The sequence below is a fragment of the Eptatretus burgeri genome, chromosome 2 (genome assembly GCF_056783735.1).
Source record: "Eptatretus burgeri isolate ZD-2024b chromosome 2, Ebu_testis_v1, whole genome shotgun sequence".
In the NCBI taxonomy this organism is placed as follows: Eukaryota; Metazoa; Chordata; class Myxini; order Myxiniformes; family Myxinidae; genus Eptatretus; species Eptatretus burgeri.
The window spans coordinates 117,073,055-117,091,858 of NC_140962.1; the positions used below are offsets into that span (position 1 = coordinate 117,073,055).

Below are 18,804 nucleotides of genomic sequence, written 5' to 3' on the forward strand. Positions count from 1 at the left end.
AAGTACGTGCTGGAGAAAATTGGTTATGATCAGCATAAGTGGTTTATTTGTGTTGACCTGAAGATGGTGAACTTTTTGTTGGGACAACAGTCTGGCTTCACCAAGTACCCATGTTTTCTGTGCATGTGGGATAGTAGGGACCGTGCTCAGCATTACACGAAGAAGGACTGGCCTGTGCGGGAGGAATTGGTGCCATGCAAAGAAAGGAACGTCATCAACGACCCTCTGGTGGACAGAGACAGAATACTCTTCCCACCGCTGCACATCAAGCTCGGCTTAATCAAGCAGTTCACCAAGGCTCTGGACAAAGATGGTGACTGCTTCACTTACTTGTGCCAGGCTTTTCCAGGATTGACCATGGAGAAGTTGAAAGCTGGCATCTTTGATGGTTCTCAGATCCGTCAGCTCATCAGAGATCCAGAGTTCAAAACTCAATGAACGAAGTGGAACTGGAAGCGTGGAAGACATTTGTTTTGGTACTGAAGAACCTTCTTGGCACCAATAAGGCCAGACACTACGCAGAACTCGTCAACAACATGCCGACTGCTTTCAGAAACCTGGGTTGGAACATGACGATCAAGATGCACTACCTATTTTCACATATGAACCGGTTTCCTGAGAACCTGGGTTCAATGAGTGACGAGCAGGGGGAGAGATTCCATCAGGACATGAAGGAGATGGAGACCAGGTATCAGGGTCGCTGGGACACAGTCATGATGGCTGACTACTGTTGGAATCTGAAGAGAGACCTCCCTGCCGCTGAACATTCCAGGAGTTCGAAGAAACGGAAGTTCAAGCCCTGAAGTTTGAACAGTGGTGACGCAACATGCAATTTACTTGTACTTACCTTTATCAATGCCCACCATTCAGATGACAGTAATCGATGTTTCTATCATGTAATCAATAAATGTTGTTGGCAAAACATTTTTTTTTTCTTAAAAACATGTTTAGGATGATATGTGTTGACAAAAATCAGCTGATAATGCCACAAAAATGTAATTGATTTTGTCACAAGATCTGATTTTTTCAAATAAACTTAGCACAAAAACCTGACCTGATGGAGAGAAACGGATGCCATTTCCTGATTCAGCAGTGCCAGAATACCCTAATTCACTTGTAGAAATCTAGACAACATTCAGAAAGTAAAAAATTGTTGACCAGTGTTCTTTTTTCTTCTTTGTTCTTGTTTTTTTTTTTTTTTTTTTCTTTTTTTTTCTTGCTTTTTGTTCTTGTTTTTTTTTTTTTTTTTTTTTTTGTTCTTGCACATCTTGCACATCTTGCAAGTTTTTGTTCTTGCACATCCATACTTTGAAGCAACTTTGAATCTGGAAACATCTTTGAAATAGAGGTCCAGCATGATCTGAGACTGATATGGGCAAGTTATGTTCCACAATAAATCCACTAAAGAGAAGTTCCGCTCGGGTAACATCCTCTTCCTCGCTTGTCCCTTGTTTGGTGAAATAATTCAGAAGTGTACCGGTACTCGTGCTCGAAGATCACTCCTTTGCAATGTCTGTGTGCCGTTTGCTTCCAACGTGCTTCCGAATATCATCGCGACCTCCGTGCTCAACTGAAATATCAACGCTGCATACTGTACAATACGCATGATGAATTCCTCTTTCAGACTTTCGAATACACGGGTATTGGAGACTGTATTCGGTCTTGTACTTCTGAGACCATTTCTTGGTCTTCGTAAGCTTCTTTTCTGCCATTCCGTAATCAACATCGAGGGTTTGAAGCATCGGTAACTTCGAAGTCGATGTTCCACAGCTGCAGCGCGACTCGTAGAACTCTAGCGGCTGTTAAATTAAACACCGCACGGTGGTCGCGACCGCCGGGCTGGTACGGGGCCCAGCTGCATGCAGTGAGCGTATCGCATGCATATACACTGTGCATACATACCGCATGCACTGTATTGCACACATACCGCATGCACTGTATTGCACACATACCGCATGCACTGTATTGCACACATACCGCATGCACTAAATCTCAGTGCATGATCGCATAAGCGAGATCCAGACCCAATGTTTCGCTGCTCCTCATTTGAATTTGCAATTTTTTACGTACAATTTGGTAGCAGCGAACGTTATGGAGTTACCACATGCTATACGTAGCAGACGATGCTTTTCATTCAATTCTCATACTAGTACATTCTGATTAGTGAACAGTGCAAAAATATCAAAATTTCGGGAGGATAAGGATAGTGATCGTAAGGGCGGGAGTTTGGGTGAATTTTCGGAAGCCTCCCGATGAAATCGGGAGGGTTGGCATTGCTGCTGATCTGAGGAAATCCAGTCTGCTTTCTCCAACGCAAAAATGAAATGGACCTGGCATTGTACCACTAACGAGCTGCCGAAAAGTGCGATTTTGGTTGCTCTTGACTATCATGAGCCACATTTTTTTTATGTACACACAATATGCATCTTACATGTATGTGCTACGTCTGTTCTTACATTTTGTGTTTCCTGCTCATGTTTTATTCCTGTTTTACATAGAATTCCTGTTTTAAGGGGGGTGGGGGGGGTGAAAAAGAAAGAAATTCCTAAACGAACCTTTTTTTTTTTTTTTTTACTTGTCGCGTAATGTTTTTTTTTTGAGTGGAACATGATGGGGAGAGACAATATAATTTCCAGCTTTCATTTTTGAGGACCACATTATTTATATACATACGCACGCACGCACGCACGCACGCACACACGCACACACTAAATTTCAACAAAATAACAAAATAAGGCAGGAATGACTAAATTACAATGCTATAATCTGACACCACAATACTCTTATGGATTACTATCATGACCTCTTTTGACATGGGATTGTGATGGAACAGTCAATAGATATTGTGATGTTAAACCAGAAGAGGATTGGTGTGTTGTATTGTAGCATCGTAATGGGATGGCATTCTTCTTTGTTATTCTTTTTCATCATCATCATCCATCACAATCCCATCACAAAAGTAAAAGTAAAATGCCAAAAGATGTTTGTTTTTTTTCAGTGACGAGGTGATATATAAAATAAGGGGATGTAAAAGACTGCATCAACGATGGTAAACTTTCAAAAAAAAACGTTTTGTTGTTTTTCTGTCTAGCTTTTTTATTTAAATTGAATTATATACTTGAATACTGCAGAACACAAATCGCCTTCTTGTCACATCCAAAGACCTCCAGTTTAGCAGTACTTGGACAAAATATTACGCCATCTCGACCAATCAAAATCTCAGCATTGAGCAATATCAAGATCTATATTATAAAAGGAGCCGTATCTGTATTGTCATGTTACAACTTGAGAACGGATTAACTGGTTTCATTAAATCAGACGACATTGGATTTTGGGAACTCCCGGGAAGGTTTGTGATGAAAATTATTAATATATATATATATATTTTTTTAAATGGGTACTTGGGCACACATGGCGAAACTGCAAACGCCAACTTGTGACGCTGGTTATCCCTGCACGGAGGGCAGGATCTCCCAGGAATCCTTTTTAGCTCACCTGGACCCTGTTCAGTGAGCTTATGCATTCGAGCAGTGTCAGTCGGTAAATCAATGAGCGAGTCCATAAATATTTCAGTCATAATCGCTTGAACCAAACACAATTTTGATTAGCTGCAAATCTGATGCCCAACGAAGGTGTATTGACTCAGAAAACACTTGCGATATTCAATACTTTTTCTTTAAACATTTTATATTCAGTAAAACAAAAACTCTTGCCCCTTCATCTTCTTCTTCACTTATTCAATCCCATTTCTCATTGTTCCTCCATCATCTTCTTCACTTGCAATAATGCTGAGTCCCAATCAATCCCATTTATCAGTGATTAGATTCAGAAAATGTTTGCTATATTCAATTCTATTTGTTAAAACAATGCCATTTTAATATCACCCTATCAAACACCATTTTGGATTATACACCACCTTTTCAAGCATCACAAAGCAGATGACTCTACTTGCAACACAAGTGAGAAAGGGATAAGAACAAAAAAACAGCTGATATTTCAGTACGATTTGGAATAAACGTGGTGGACAAAACATATTTGTAGGGAGAGGGATAAGTGGTTGTGTTTATATTATAAAAAGAGACTGTCTGTCTGTCTTTGTCGTGTTATAACTTGAGAACGGATTTCAATAAATCGAACTACGGTGGATTCAGAGAACTGGGAAAATTTGTAATGAAAAAAAGACTTTAAATTTTTTTTCTTTTAATGAGTACTTGGGCACATGTTGAAACTGAAAATGCCAACTTGCGACGCTGGCTATCCCCGCACTCCCAGGAATCCTTTTTCTTCTTGCCCCATTGATTAGCCATCACAGCAAAGATTAGTATTTCCATCAGAGAATGGACAGGTCTTGTATTCGGGTTCAGACAAAAAAATAAAATAAAAATCACAGCTTATAGGAAATACAGATTGTGCTCAGAAACACAAAGCAAGGGTTTAAAACACCCTTCCCTGTCCTTTTTCTCAAGACCCAACATGGGGTAAAGTGTACTATGAAGTCTGTAGTATATTTCTGTGGAGCTGGCAAGTTTTTGACAAAATTTAGTGACATCTCAATGCTCAATTTGAGCAAGGCTCATAATTGTATGATGTAAAAAATAAATAAAATTCCTGGATTAGACCCCAAAAGAAACAAAACCAGGTTTATGAAAATAATTGCATACAAGCAAGTGTATGAGCAAAAACTCGGTTCTTGGATGCAAACCAATACCAAGGTGATTCAATATTTTGAATGCTCATCTGACCATGAACATGGGTGGGACAGAGAATTTGTGGCTACAAATTGAAAATATCCACTACTGGGAGAACTGTTTGAGAAAATGGATTGTGGAGGTCTTTGGCGTGATTGTTAAAATCCCTGAGAATAATCATCTTTCCAGGATAGAAGAGCAAAATTTACAGGAAATTTGAGGTTATCAATTAATGAAGCATGTTGTTTAGGGGGTTCAGTATAGGACGGCTGTGCAGGTGAGCCAACAGATATGCAAAGGTGTTCGAAGGATTTTTATGAAGTAACAGTCAAATAAGTTAAAATATCAACTTTGATGGTCAAAACGCTTTGCCTCCACCTGATGGGGAGTTAGGGCAAAGAGCTCACAGTACCTCCACCATGGCTGTGCGAGCTTAAGAAATGATACAAACTTATAACCAAGTGGAGTTCAATGAGCCACAGTTTAGGGATAACAAGATGGCCTCGAGGTACACACACTCCTCTAAGCTGTTGAGCATGGGGTTGAATCTCAGCTCAGCTATAAACTGTCATCCTGGTGTCTTGCAGGCAGGGCGGTTCATCAATGTGTGTGCCGTCCCTTGAACATACTGTTACGGATCCGGGGTGGCGGGATTCTCACCCGACTCTTGACGCCACCCTCACCACCGCCGTCTCCGGGGTTTACAACGCTGGCTGGTTCGGCACGGACCTCGGGTCACGTGTCTTCAATCGCGATACCAACGTAATCCTGGACCTTACCAGTTGGGGAAATAGAACCCCGGTTACAGACTGGTTTTGTCAGATGCCGAGCATTTTCTGCCAGTCTGGAACCATTTTGGTTTTATATACCAATCGAACGGATCGTTCCTCGACGCGACACAAAGTAATCCATAGCGGCAACTTCATACGAACCAACCAGATTTATTGGGGAACTTCGGGGAACATAACACAAGCAAAATATTCACGACAAGGTTATTAACAATCTATAACCTGTTCTTAACTTAGGAACTACGGATTACGGGTTTCGAGGGCATCCCTACCGAGATATGCCTTAAACAACATGCAGACAAGACAGACAGCATGCAGACAAGACAGAGTACTTGGTGATGTTTTATGGATGAGAGGAAAGTGTCAAAAGCACGAATGTCGCTCGTAACAAGCCGATGTCCACAGAATCAAGCCCAAGCTCGAACATGCCGCGTGGCGAGACGGCGCTCGCCTTCCCCCTTCGCATCGCACGCGGTCTCCGCGCACTTTGACCCCGCGTAAGGTCGACGGCACAAGACCGTTAGATATACGATGGGTCCCAGCTGGTTTCTCTCAAGGTCCAGCATACAAGTCCAGGCCTGACCTGTTCACCAGACAAGGCCAACTCGAGGTGCCGGGCTCCGCAGGCTGGGTCCATGGAATTCCAAAACGTCGTCGGGCTGTGAGGTGAGCAGGGACAGTCAGAGGCTCCGTCGCCAGACGCAGGCCGAACCTGTTGATGACCTCCGCTCTAAGCCGACACCAGACTCACACAGCAGCCAGGTCCTCTCGAAGCAGATAGCAGCTTCGGCGCTCTCAGTTCCACCACCGGCCGGACTCGGCCGATGTAAGTTTCTCTCTCGGCAGAATCACCCGTCTTTCCTTTTCTATGCTCGCCTCTCAAAGCCGACTACCGTTTCTCTCACGGCAGAATCACCTCCATCCTCTCAGTTTCTTACCACTTTTTTCGTTTCCTTCTCGCCTCGAAACCTGAGCACGCCTCGAAAACAGACTGTTCCCCCAAAATGAACCACTCCACGAGGTCTTCGTTCACTGCCCACCGGCTCCTCCCCTTTATGAAGCCGACAAAACTCCCCTTAGTTTTACTTCCTCTTTTTGGCCACACCCTCTCAGCCGACTAGGCGGGGCCTCGTCCAGCGAGGGGGAGGAAGAAGAAGAAACCCTCGGCACACCACCACTGTACGAACAATAACATGCATCCTACACCTCCCGACACACAGGTAACGTCCATTTTACCGAACAGCCTAGCTAAACATGCATTTAATGGGGGATCTGAGCTAATCCTATATTTAGTAGCCTACTAAGGGCCATTTCTGTAACAATACGTTAAACCGGTGTCCCATCTGTAGGCATTAGTTGGTGTACATTTAAGCATCCACACTGTCCTTTGCGAAGAGTAATCAAGCTATCGCCAGCACCCTGGCCAAATTCCTGTCCTAACCAGCAGAGTACACTGCATCAGCAACACAGCCATGACCTCAGCCAATGATGGTATTCCACAGCCTTGTGTTATACATGAAAGACGAAGAAAATGTAATTCAAACATGCTTGAATTTTCCTATTTTCATGTTACCAAGTGCTGCTGCCTATTCCACAAAACATGAGACATTTAATCACCCAGTCAGTAGGTGATCAAAGCAAATTAAAGTATCAATAGCCAAATCAACAGCTAAAATGTTACACAATGCCAATGTTAAGTGAACATGTGTTTAAAGGTACTCTGCTGTGAGAAGGAATAAGCTTGTTTGAATGAGTGGAAAAAAGAATAAAAACAAAATAACAGAATGAGTCATTGTTTGCCATGATGGCAAATGCGTAAAATACTGAGTGTCAAACTAAGCAATATAAACAGGTCATTCTGGCATGTGACAGTGGATGTGGAAAGGAGGTTCTCCTTTCCATGTGGCGAGGAGAAAAAAAAAACAAAAAAAATAAAATAATAATAATGCAAGAAAAAGCAGACCAAATTAAATATATTGAAGCTGAAAGTAGAAACAATTACCTGGATGAGCTGCGCCGTTTTGGAAGAAGCGTCAGTGCTTGGGTGATCTGGCGCTTTCCCGTAATGACCGGTTGGGGTAACAGCTTCATCGTTGACAATCCCAAAGCAGAAGTGGCCGAGGGAAGTACTAAGCCTGGAGATGCGGTTGAAGCAGGTGAAGATTCAGCCGTAGGTGGAGCAAAGCCTTGCTGCTCAATAGACAATCCACATGGGGCTGTGAACAGATAGATGAATGAGACCTGTACGAATGTACGTATACGATAATGAACCAACTTTTGTTTATGTCAAGCAAAGTGTGCTTCAAATTAGACAGCAGACCTTGGTCGGCTTGAAATTGTGCTTTGAAACCCCCCCCCCCCCAAAAAAAAAACGTATACAACACACATTCATGAAATATATCTTTCGAACCACTGACTCAGTCAATCACAATACTGGGAGCGATGAATGCCACCTGCCATGCGAAACATTATCTCCCGCTTTACCAGGCACAACCTGGAGTGATTAATGGTTTTTGGCTGTTAATAGTGCTTGCTATGTTGCCCTGATGATGCCCTAATGGGGGCAAAACCAGTCGGTAACTGCATTTTCCATGCACTTGTGACAGTATCTGAATTGCACCTTGGTAAATAGCGCTCCGAGATAGCTCTTACGGGAGCCGCAGACAGTAGTGAGTTGTGGCGGTGACATCATGGCGTTCGCCTCATGTCAGAGAACATGAATTATCATCATTATTGCACCCAACCGTTATCGCTCCTGGTATTGCGCAGCAAGGACTGTATGGGACTCGGTGCCAGCGCTTTCACCACTCATGGTTTGAGTCACACAATATCTGGTTTATAACCATAAAGTTTTCAGTCACCAGTGTATGGAAGCCTGCTTGCTACGTTGCCCAGATGATGTGTATGGAAGCATGTTATGTTACCCAGGTTGAAGGTGATGCTTTGATGTGCGATTGCATAGGATTCTACGTCCATTGGAGATCCGGGGAGCACTGTCACGCTCAACACATTTCAATCACACACACACACACACACACACACACACACACACACACACACACACACACACACACACACACACACACACACACACACACACACACACACACACACACACACACACACACACACACACACACACACACACACACACCTAACCACTAAATCACTCACATTAAAAATCGGGACCTTCCGGGTGATGTAGAAAGCTAAAATTTTGCGTGCCGATGGACATCGAAGCCGATACACCAGGAAAAAACACAACCGTCGGAAAGAATCCGTAAATGAAAATATAAATAAAGGAAAATAAATAAATGAAGGAAAAAAATTCAGGTAGGTGACCCGAAACAACGGGCAAGCATGGTAATTTTGTGTGCCAACGGACATCGAAGCCAATACACCAAGGGAAAATAAAATAAAATACATAAATCACAGAACCATCGGAAATAGCCCGTAAATTAAAATATCAACAAATGAAAAATAAATGCAGGTGAGCGACCCGAGACAATGAGGAAGCATGGTAATTTTGCATGCCAATGAACATCGAAGCCGATACGCCAAAGGGGGGGGGGAGGGAAGAAAAAAAAAAATCAGAACTGTCAGAAGGCATTCATAAATGAATATATAAATAAATAAATGAATGGAAAAAATCAAATGCAGGTGAGCGACCCGAGACGATGGGGAAGAACTGTTCGTATGCTTACACAATGTGCAAGTACACCCTGCTCACATTATACAAAAAAATATATATATATAAATATATATATATATATATATATATATATATATATATATATATATACATATATACATATATACATATATACATATATACATATATACAGTTAAGCCCAAAATTATTCAAACCCTATGAAAAATCTGAGAGTTTTGCATTTATCTCATACCTACAAGCTGGAGTGGTGGAACTTTCACTTCACCCAAGAACATTTAGTTGGCATGTACAAATCCACATATATTTTGGCTCAACATTATTAGCATAACAATAGAAATGTTGACTTCTGTTTTTATGCCTGTCCAAAATTATTCATACCCCATACCAAGTCTCAAAATTGAGGCCAATGTTTGTGATCATGCACATGCTTTTGATATTCCTAACATCTCTATCATAATACCAAGCTTGCACACTAAAAACTCGGCTCGCCGTCACACGATCCCTATGAAATTACTGTGGCACTTAGCAGACATGCCGACAATGTTTGGGAAGTCTTGGCATTCCATAGTACCACTTGCATAATGCATATTTTTGTCATTCCCCATGCACGGTCTGTCGTCTGCTACCAGCTATGTTGTACTGCTATCCCGTGCATGTGCACGGGTATCGCTAGTTCTTTATAATGTTATGCAATTATTCCAAGATGTGTGCATACAATCTGAATGCATTACAAATGTGGTCTATTGAATGTACAGTAAGGAATGTTATAGAACAACACTCTGCTTTTAGACTATAAATTAAGGGGAGCTGATGCAATCATTCTCAGGTCATTGTCAGCATGGCTAAGAAGGAAGTCAGTGAGGACCTTCGGTTGTGCATTGTGAATGCTCATTAGGAGGGGAAAGGCTACAACACTATTTTGAAGCAGTTCCGAGTGCCAGTTGCCACCATACAAAGCATAATGAGGAATTAGAATGAGTTCCACACTGTAAAAAAAAAAAAAAAACATTGAAGGACATGGGCGGAAGCCAAAGGTGTCGCCTCGTCAGGCAAGAAAAGTATGGCGAGAGGCCAACAACGGATCCACGGATCACTATTAAGGCTCTCCTGAACAACCTTGGTGAGGTGAGGGACCAAGATATCAAGGCAGACACTCCAGCAGACGTTGCACAAGGGGGTCTCCATGGACACCGACCAAGAAAGACTCCACTCCTCCATCCCAGGCACAGAAAGGCTCGTCCTAGCCTTTGCAAAAGCTCACCTGGACAAAGATCCAAGCTTTTGGTCCTCAGTTCTGTGGTCGGATGAGACGAAAATGGAGCTTTTTGGGTACAGAGATGTTGCTTTCGTTTGGCGAAAGAAAGGTGAAGCATAAACCCTAAGAATATAGTCCTGACCGTCAAGCATGGAGGCAGGAGCATAATGCTTTGGGGATGTTGCTCAGCCAGTGGGTCCGGCAATCTCGTCAAAGTGGATGGCATCATGAAAAAGGAGCAGTACATCAAGATCCTTGAGGAAAACATCAAACAGTCCGCAGAGAAACTTCACCTCGGGGAGCATTGGACGTATCAGCAGGACAACGATCCAAAACACACCGCCAAGTCAGTCAAGAAATGGTTCCGGGATAATGATGTAGACGTTCTAGAGTGGCCAAGCCAAAGTCTGGACCTCAACCCAATCGAGAATCTGTGGAGGGAGCTCAAGACCGGAGTGATGGCAAGGAAGCCTTCCAACCTCAAAAACCTGGAGATCTTCACGAAGGAGGAGTGTGCCAAAATCCCCGTAGACATGCAAAAACCTTGTGAGCAAGTATAAAAACCGTTTGGAGGCTGCAATTACAAACAGAGGCTTTTCCATTGATTACTGAATGTGACTTTGACATGATCTAAGCAAGGGTATGAATAATTCTGGACATGACATTTTTTTTGTAAATCTATCAATAAAATACCCCCAAAACAATGTACTTCTTGAAATGTCTCTTGCAGTGATTCTTTCAGCTGTTTATCACATTCTTATGTAACTTAAGCCAAAAGAAACTCATTCCTCAAATAACACAATTCAAAATACTCCAAACTTGGTCGGGGTATGAATAATTTTGGGCTTAACTGTACATATATATGTACAGTTAAGCGCAAAATACAAGTTAAGCCTATACACACACACACACACACACACACACACACACACACACACACACACACACACACACACACACACACACACACACACACACACACACACACACACACACACACACACACACACACACACACACACACACACACAGTTACAGATCTGGAAACCGTGAGCACTCAACATTCAGGTCCCAAAAGTCAGTTATTCCATTAAGTATGTGTGAGATAGGTCCCTTTCCTTTTTGTCTCGTGGGAGACTCGAAAACGTGCGTTGTGATGTTTTCTTTTTAGAGCTAGGTTATTACATCTCACCACCTGCCCATCACGCAATAGTGACTTCACCACCATCCACCTTCCTCAAACACTCGTGGAGGATAGGGGCAGCTTTCTCCGAGCATGGCCGAAACCCAGCCCAGGAAGGCTGTGCCCGTGGGATCGTGGCCAATTAGAGGCGAACAGCGAGGTGTGCTGACCAAGGCCCCTCCCCATTGAGGGAGGTCCATAAAATCCAGAGATTCGGAGGCGTTGTGCTGGTGGGTTGCACGAGGGTTCAGGAGGTGTACGTTGCTGTACGAAGGGGTTTTTGCTGTCACGAGGGTTGAGAAGAGGGCCATCGAGGCGGCGAACGTGTATCTGCTGGCCCTCTCCAAGGAAAGATAGAGCGACCCTGACACCCCCCCCCCCCACGCCTCCGTGGAACCCGATTATTCGCCACCCGAACTCCGCCATGAGCCTCGAGTCCCCCAAGTGCGGCTGGGGATCGGACCAACGACCTTTGTCAGTTGCCACATCGCGGAGCACGCCCTCCCTCCGACGGTCCGGTACCCACCGAACTCTGACCTCCAGCTTGCCTCTTTCCACGGCTGTGAGGATCCAATAAAGGACCTTTTCTCCAATATAAAGGTCCAATAAAGAACAAAGGAAAGGACAATAAAGGCGAGGGTTCTTTTCTATTTGTGTGTGTGTGTCTGCGTGTGGGCCCGTCTTGTAAGTCGAACTGCATAAGTGTTTTTACAGCGCGTGCGCTGTCTCTAATTGCATCGAGTTTGAAATGTCCCCGGCGTCGTCTACCACGTCTCCGGTGGGTCCGGTGTCCCCCCCCCCCCACGTGCCTCAAGACAGTCAATGACGGCCGTCCGGTAGATGCAGTGCGTAACCTCGACGGAAATGGCGACAATTGACGGAAATACCCGAGTATTTCAATGGAAATTTGTGAAACTAATGTGTTAAAAATGTGAAAACCATTTAATTCATTGCTTGACGGAAAAAAAAACGAAGAAACGCTCCCCTCATGTACGAACGAACGAACGAACGAACGAACGAACGAAAGAAAGACGTCATTTCCCTCCACCATGGTATTTCGCGCCGAACACAGAAAGCCAAGTTCTTCTTATGCCATCATTCTCTTTAATATTAGCCATAAACAAGTGTTTTGTCATGCATTAGTAGTTGAAATTTACTTACAACAAGAACGAAAAAATAATCTCCTCAGATTCAACAAGAACGAAAAAAAACCCCGAAAACATCACGTGCAGGGCAATACCAATCAAGCTGAAGGAAACGATACTGTAACTGCACTGCTCCTGATTGGTCAAAGGACACCGCGTGTGTTGTGTGGGCGGTGTTATGCACGAGGATTCCAGGCTAAGTTCTTCTTATGCCATCATTCTCTTTAATATTAGCCATAAACAAGTGTTTTGTCATGCATTAGTAGTTGAAATTTACTTACAATCATTCTTTTGTGGCCTCCTGCCACGCTGTATCAAACGATTTCATTCCTTCTGTTATATATATATAAAGGTGCTTATCACAATAATAAACAAGATTTTTACATTTCAAATATTAAGTACGCTTTTTAATTGTTTTTCAACTGAAAAAGTATAAATTGCATATTTTAACACGAGTGTACTCATTTGATTCACCACATGCGCTGTATTGAAGGATTTCACTTGTTGCCATTGTAAATACTTGCATTGAATATTCGCTTTAGGTCTCACTTCTCTTGTCTTTCATTTGCTGAAAATAAATTATTAGAAAATGTTCCCAGCTTGTTTCCGTCCTTTTTATATTTGGTCCAGCATGGTCCGGGTCTGAGTTCAGACGGGGTTTCATCCACGGTAATCGTTACATCGGAGCCGGAATGTCCTGGGCAAGCCCGCTCGACTACATCCGAGCCGGAGTTGGTAGGTGGAAGTTGATACTCTACCAAAACTGGTAGAGTGATTCGGTTCGGCCAGACGTTCCGAGGGCGTGGATCCCCAGTAGACAAGATTGCGTGGCTACTTAGGCTCGAGACAAATAACCCTACGCCACACGATCGAGATATTGGCGACCACGGTCGGTTCTGTGACCCGCGGCTCACGGAATTATCCGGAGCGACGGCCTACAATTCCGGAGAAGTCTGGTGAGAGACGGCATAATCTCCCCCACCTAGCGGTCGTTCTCGCCACCAACCCCCGGCCCAAAACAATATATATATATATATATATATATATATATATATATATATATATATATATATATATATATATATATATATAAATATAAAACAGTGTAATGTCTATCCCCCTGCATAAGGACAATATAAGAAGGGGTTTAAAAGGCTAATCTTTTAACACAACTGATCACTGTGGTCTATTTTTCAGGATTAAAATAATAATAATAACTAGAACTGCCACTTTATAACTGCTGGCAGTGATGACCGGGTACCCAGTCCGTCCGCCTTTGACACAACTGACACAATGTGAGACTTAAATCATAGTCGCAAAGTTTCGCATTTATCGGATAAGCGGTGCCAGAGAAAACATTATTTAATGGTGATACAAACACAGGCCTGCTTCGAGACGGCGCGAAACAGACGAGTTACGAACCGGGCAGCACAAAGCGTTCAATTTCCTTATTACTGGCGACCAGATTCAAATAATTAAATAATTCTGGCTGCCAAACCACACGGCCGATCAGGTTGAAATTTTAAACTTTTGTTTCTCATGTAGCCTAAATTATAAATATGAAGTTTCGCATATATAGAAGTAGTGGTTCCAGAGTAAACATGAATTAATATTTATCCTTCAATCTAAGATGGCGGCCAAACCATGTGACTTGTGACCTCATAATTTTTACCATGTATGCAGATATCATGGAGGATGATAGACGCAAATTTTCGCTTCGATAGGTTAAGCAGTTCCAGAGAAAACATTATTTAATATTTTTCTTAAATTCAACATGGCTGCCAAACCATGTGACCTATCAATTAGAAATTAACAAACTTGTATTCCCTACTCCTGTGCAATAGGGGTGTGAAGTTTCCCCTTGATCAGATCAGGTGTTCTGGAGAAGATGTTTGAAGGTTTTAAGGTAAATTCAAGATGGCCGCCAAACCATGTGACCAATCAAGAACAAATTAACAAACTTGAGAAAGGACCTCATGGGGAATATATGTGTGAAGTTTCGGCTTAATCTGTCTTGCCTTTCTGGAGAAGAAGATTTTTAAAATTTATTCATTTTCAATCCAAGATGGCTGACGAACCATGTGACCTATGACATCACAAATTTATATTCTGCTTCCAACTGGGTATTGGAACACGTTTGTAAAGTTTCGTGTTAATCGGTAAAGGTGCGTTTTTCTATCCAAGATGGCCGCCAAACCATGTGACGTGTGATGTCATAATTTTTACCATGCGTGCATACACGATGGTAGATGATAATTAGAAATTTTCGATTCGTTTGGTTCAGCAGTTCCAGAGAAAACATTATTTAATATTTTTCTTAAATCCAAGATGGCGGCCAAATCATGTGACATCAATTCGAAATTAACAAACTTATATCGCCTTCCTGTCCCGAACATACTTCTGAAATCTTCCCTTCATCCGACCAGCGCATCTGGAGAAGAAGATGTTTGAAGGTTTTAGGGTTTTTTCAAGATGGCCGCCAAACCATGTGACCGATCAAGAAGAAATTAACAAACTTGAGAAAGGACATCATGTGGAATATTTCTGTGAAGTTTCGTCTTAATCTGTCTTGCCCTTCTGGAGAAGAAGATTTTTAAAATTTATTCATTTTCAATCCAAGATGGCTGCCGAACCTTGTGACCGAGGATATCATAAATTTAAATTCTGCTTTCCATCATCGACCCGAACAAGTGTGTGAAGTTTCGTGTAAATCGGATAAGGTCTATTTTTCTATCCAAGATGGCCGCCAAACCATGTGACTTCTGAGGTAAATTTTTTTTTACCATGTATGCAGACTTGAGGGAGGAAGGCACTTGCAAATTTTTGCTTCGATGGCTTATGAAATACCAGAGAAAACATTATTTAATATTTTTCTTAAATCCAACATGGCGGCCAAACCATGTGACCTATCACTTCGAAATTAACAAACTTGCATCGCATAAATGTCACGAATATAGTTCTGAAATCTCGCCTTCATTGGACCAGCGCTTCTGGAGAAGAAGATGTTTGAAGGTTTTAGGGTTTTTTCAAGATGGCCGCCAAACCATGTGACGTATCAACAACAAATTAACAAACTTGAAAGAGGACCTCAGGGGGAATGTACCTGTAAAGTTTCGCCTTAATCTGCCTAGCCCTTCTGGAGAAGAAGATTTTTTAAAAAAAACACTAAAAAACAAGATGGCGGCCAAAAGACGTCATCGATGACGTCAAGAAAAACATTTTCGTCGGTAATTTTAGGCGTAGATGACGCTCAGAATTTTTCAGATTTTTCCTATACAGCGTTCTACTTGACGAATTTTCACCGGTATATCGCTTCACCTATGACGTCACGAAAAATCACACGTGTTCCCCATAGGGAGCTTAGTAAAATGTATCAAACGAAAAAATTTTCCATTGCACGATTTCCGAGATACAGATGTCCAAAGTTTATCGCTTTTTTCAAGATGGCGACCGTACCACGTGACCAATGACGTCATAATTACAACGTGATTGTGCCATCAAAAAAGATACATACTATGGTGAAAATTTCCTGTCGATCGGACTTTGTGTTCCAGAGAAAATGATTTTTAAAGCGAAAAAGGGTGCAAAATGCCGGCGGAAAAATAATAATAATAATGCGTAATAATAATAAACAGAAGAAAAACAATAGGGTACCCTGTACTGACAGGGTACCCTAATAACAAAAAACATTTTTCATAAGAGAGTAATTAAGTCTCTTCGATTGGAAGTGTAGAGAGTCATTTACAACCGGGCCTCAAGGAGGATGCACAGAAGTGTTTTTTTTTTTTAAACCAATAAAAAATACAAAGGCACAGGGAGGTGAAATTTGCTGCACATGTTATGCAACGTGCACAGAGTCGGAGGGTTCATTTACGTCCAGAGAACGTCAAATAAATAAACAAGATATGAGCGTACCTGACATTAGGCAGAGGTTTCATATTTTTGGCATGCTCACGAGGCTGTTGCGTCAAAATGAAATGTCCAAGAAAACAAAGAAAACGGGGTAACATTTGTACATGTTTTGTTTTAAAATAACGCTTCTTGCGATGAATAATCACATCTTCCAGTCTCCATTAATACTTCGAATAAAATAATTCTTCAATTTTGACAGACTTTTATACTAAAAAAAAAAAACAAAAAAAAAAACACACACACACACATGACAAATGAGCCAAAATCTTCCGTTGTTAATACGATATACAATTACAAGTTAACAATCACATTCATTTTCTGTAATGACAACTGTACCAAACAGTAGTAAAAATATTGAACACATGGACTGTGAAAGAAATGAAAAGACAAACTGCTCAAATCTATCTATCCGTGTTCTTCCCGACATATTTATTCTTTCTTCCTTTCACATTTCTCTTTATTCCTTCCAATTCTTGCCTTTTATCTCCTTTACTCTTCATTTCCCTTTCTTTATTTGTCTCAGAGAATTGAATTATTGCAGAAATTTTTCTGTAAGGCTCACTTGGCTGTGCCTGAAGAAGTTTGAGGGTAGATGAGTAGCAGCTGAAACCCGAATCCTCTCCAGGTTCCTCCTGATGACTCAATCTTTGCTCTTTATATATTTGAGTTCCTTCTGATGACTCCAATGGAGTATTTGGTCTTCCATTTGATTGTAACAAATTTGCACCCCATTCAACGTAACACAAACCACCTTCCATGATGTACAGTTTCACACCAAATTAATTGTGCCTTTAATGTGTTACTTTTCCAAAATTAAAGCTCAAATATAAAAAAAAAAAAAAATAGGACCGCCAGTCCTGAAGCAACAGTCACTCAAACCCCCCTTTGACCCTGAATATTTTTTAATGCCGTGAACAAAATTTTGATCATGGGTGATGAAGGTTGTAATCAAGTTTCATTGAAATTGTGTGGGTAGTTTCCGAGAAGAGAGCAAATACCTATTTCGTTTTTAAGGGGGAGTCAAAAAAATCCCGTAGACCCATTAATGAGCGCAGATTTTGATGCGGTCAATACACTTTGGTCCATCATGTGTGAAGTGTGTGGACAAGTTTCATCAAAATTGCGTGTATAGTTTTGGAGAAGAGAAGAAATACATATTTTTGGGGAGGTTCAAAAAAAAACAAACACCCATATGACCATCACCCTGAATGAGTGCAGATTTTCATGCGGTAAATAAACCTTCGATCGGCATCACATATGAAGCTTGTGGCCAAGTATCATGAAAATCGTGCATTTGGTTCAAGCGATAATGACTGAAGTGTTTACGGACTCACTCACTCACAAACACTGCTCGGTCGCATAAGCTCACCTGCCTAAAGTCCAGGTGAGTGAATAACTAAATAATGCCTCTGGTGACTTTAGAGGTGATCAGAGCAAAGTAAAATACATCACTGGCCAAATAAACAGGAAATGTGAACTCTGAAAAGGATCTACAAAACCTGACAAATGCATCATGTGGGATATACAAAACCTGACAAATGCATCATGTGGGATATACAAAACCTGACAAATGCAAGAAAACAACTTCATGTCACTATGGAAACGACATTCTCCCTTTCTAAAATGCAAATAGGATGAGGGGGGGGGCTCATTGGCCAAAACTTTTGTATTGATATCACGCGATTGCAGGTTCATCTCCACCCTGGTGGTGAAATGTACAATCCTTGCATCAATTACTCAGCTCTTCTCTCATGTTAAGGGAATTATGCAGAGCATCCAAGGGGAAGGCAGAGTAGCCTAACCATATTATTTAATGGAGGACGACGACAGTTCGGATCACACAATGTAGATCATGTCCTCTTGATGAATAATGACAGGAATTAGGTCAAGTACAATAGATATACATATACAATGGGGAGAACAAGTATTTGATACACTGCCGATTTTGCAGGTTTACCCACTGACAAAGCATGTAGAGGTCTGTAATTTTTATCATAGATACACTTCAACTGTGAAAGACGGAATCTAAAACAAAAATCCTGAAAATCATATTGTATGATTTTTAAATAATTAATTTGCATTTTATTGCATGAAATAAGTATTTGATACATCAGAAAAACAGAACTTAATATTTGGTACAGAAACCTTTGTTTGCAATTA

At 41.7% G+C, this 18,804-nt stretch overlaps 1 protein-coding gene across 6 annotated transcripts in view; it reads right to left on the reverse strand.

Annotated features, from left to right (window-relative positions):
• Positions 1 to 18,804, reverse strand: part of MCRS1 (microspherule protein 1) — a 126,983-nt gene that overhangs the window by 89,935 nt on the left and 18,244 nt on the right. For all 6 annotated transcript variants that reach the window (XM_085870905.1, XM_085870904.1, XM_085870901.1 and 3 more), the window contains exon 3: positions 7,479 to 7,692. In XM_085870905.1, coding sequence (XP_085727031.1) covers positions 7,479 to 7,692 — 214 coding nt within the window. The remainder of the gene's footprint in view (positions 1 to 7,478; positions 7,693 to 18,804) is intronic.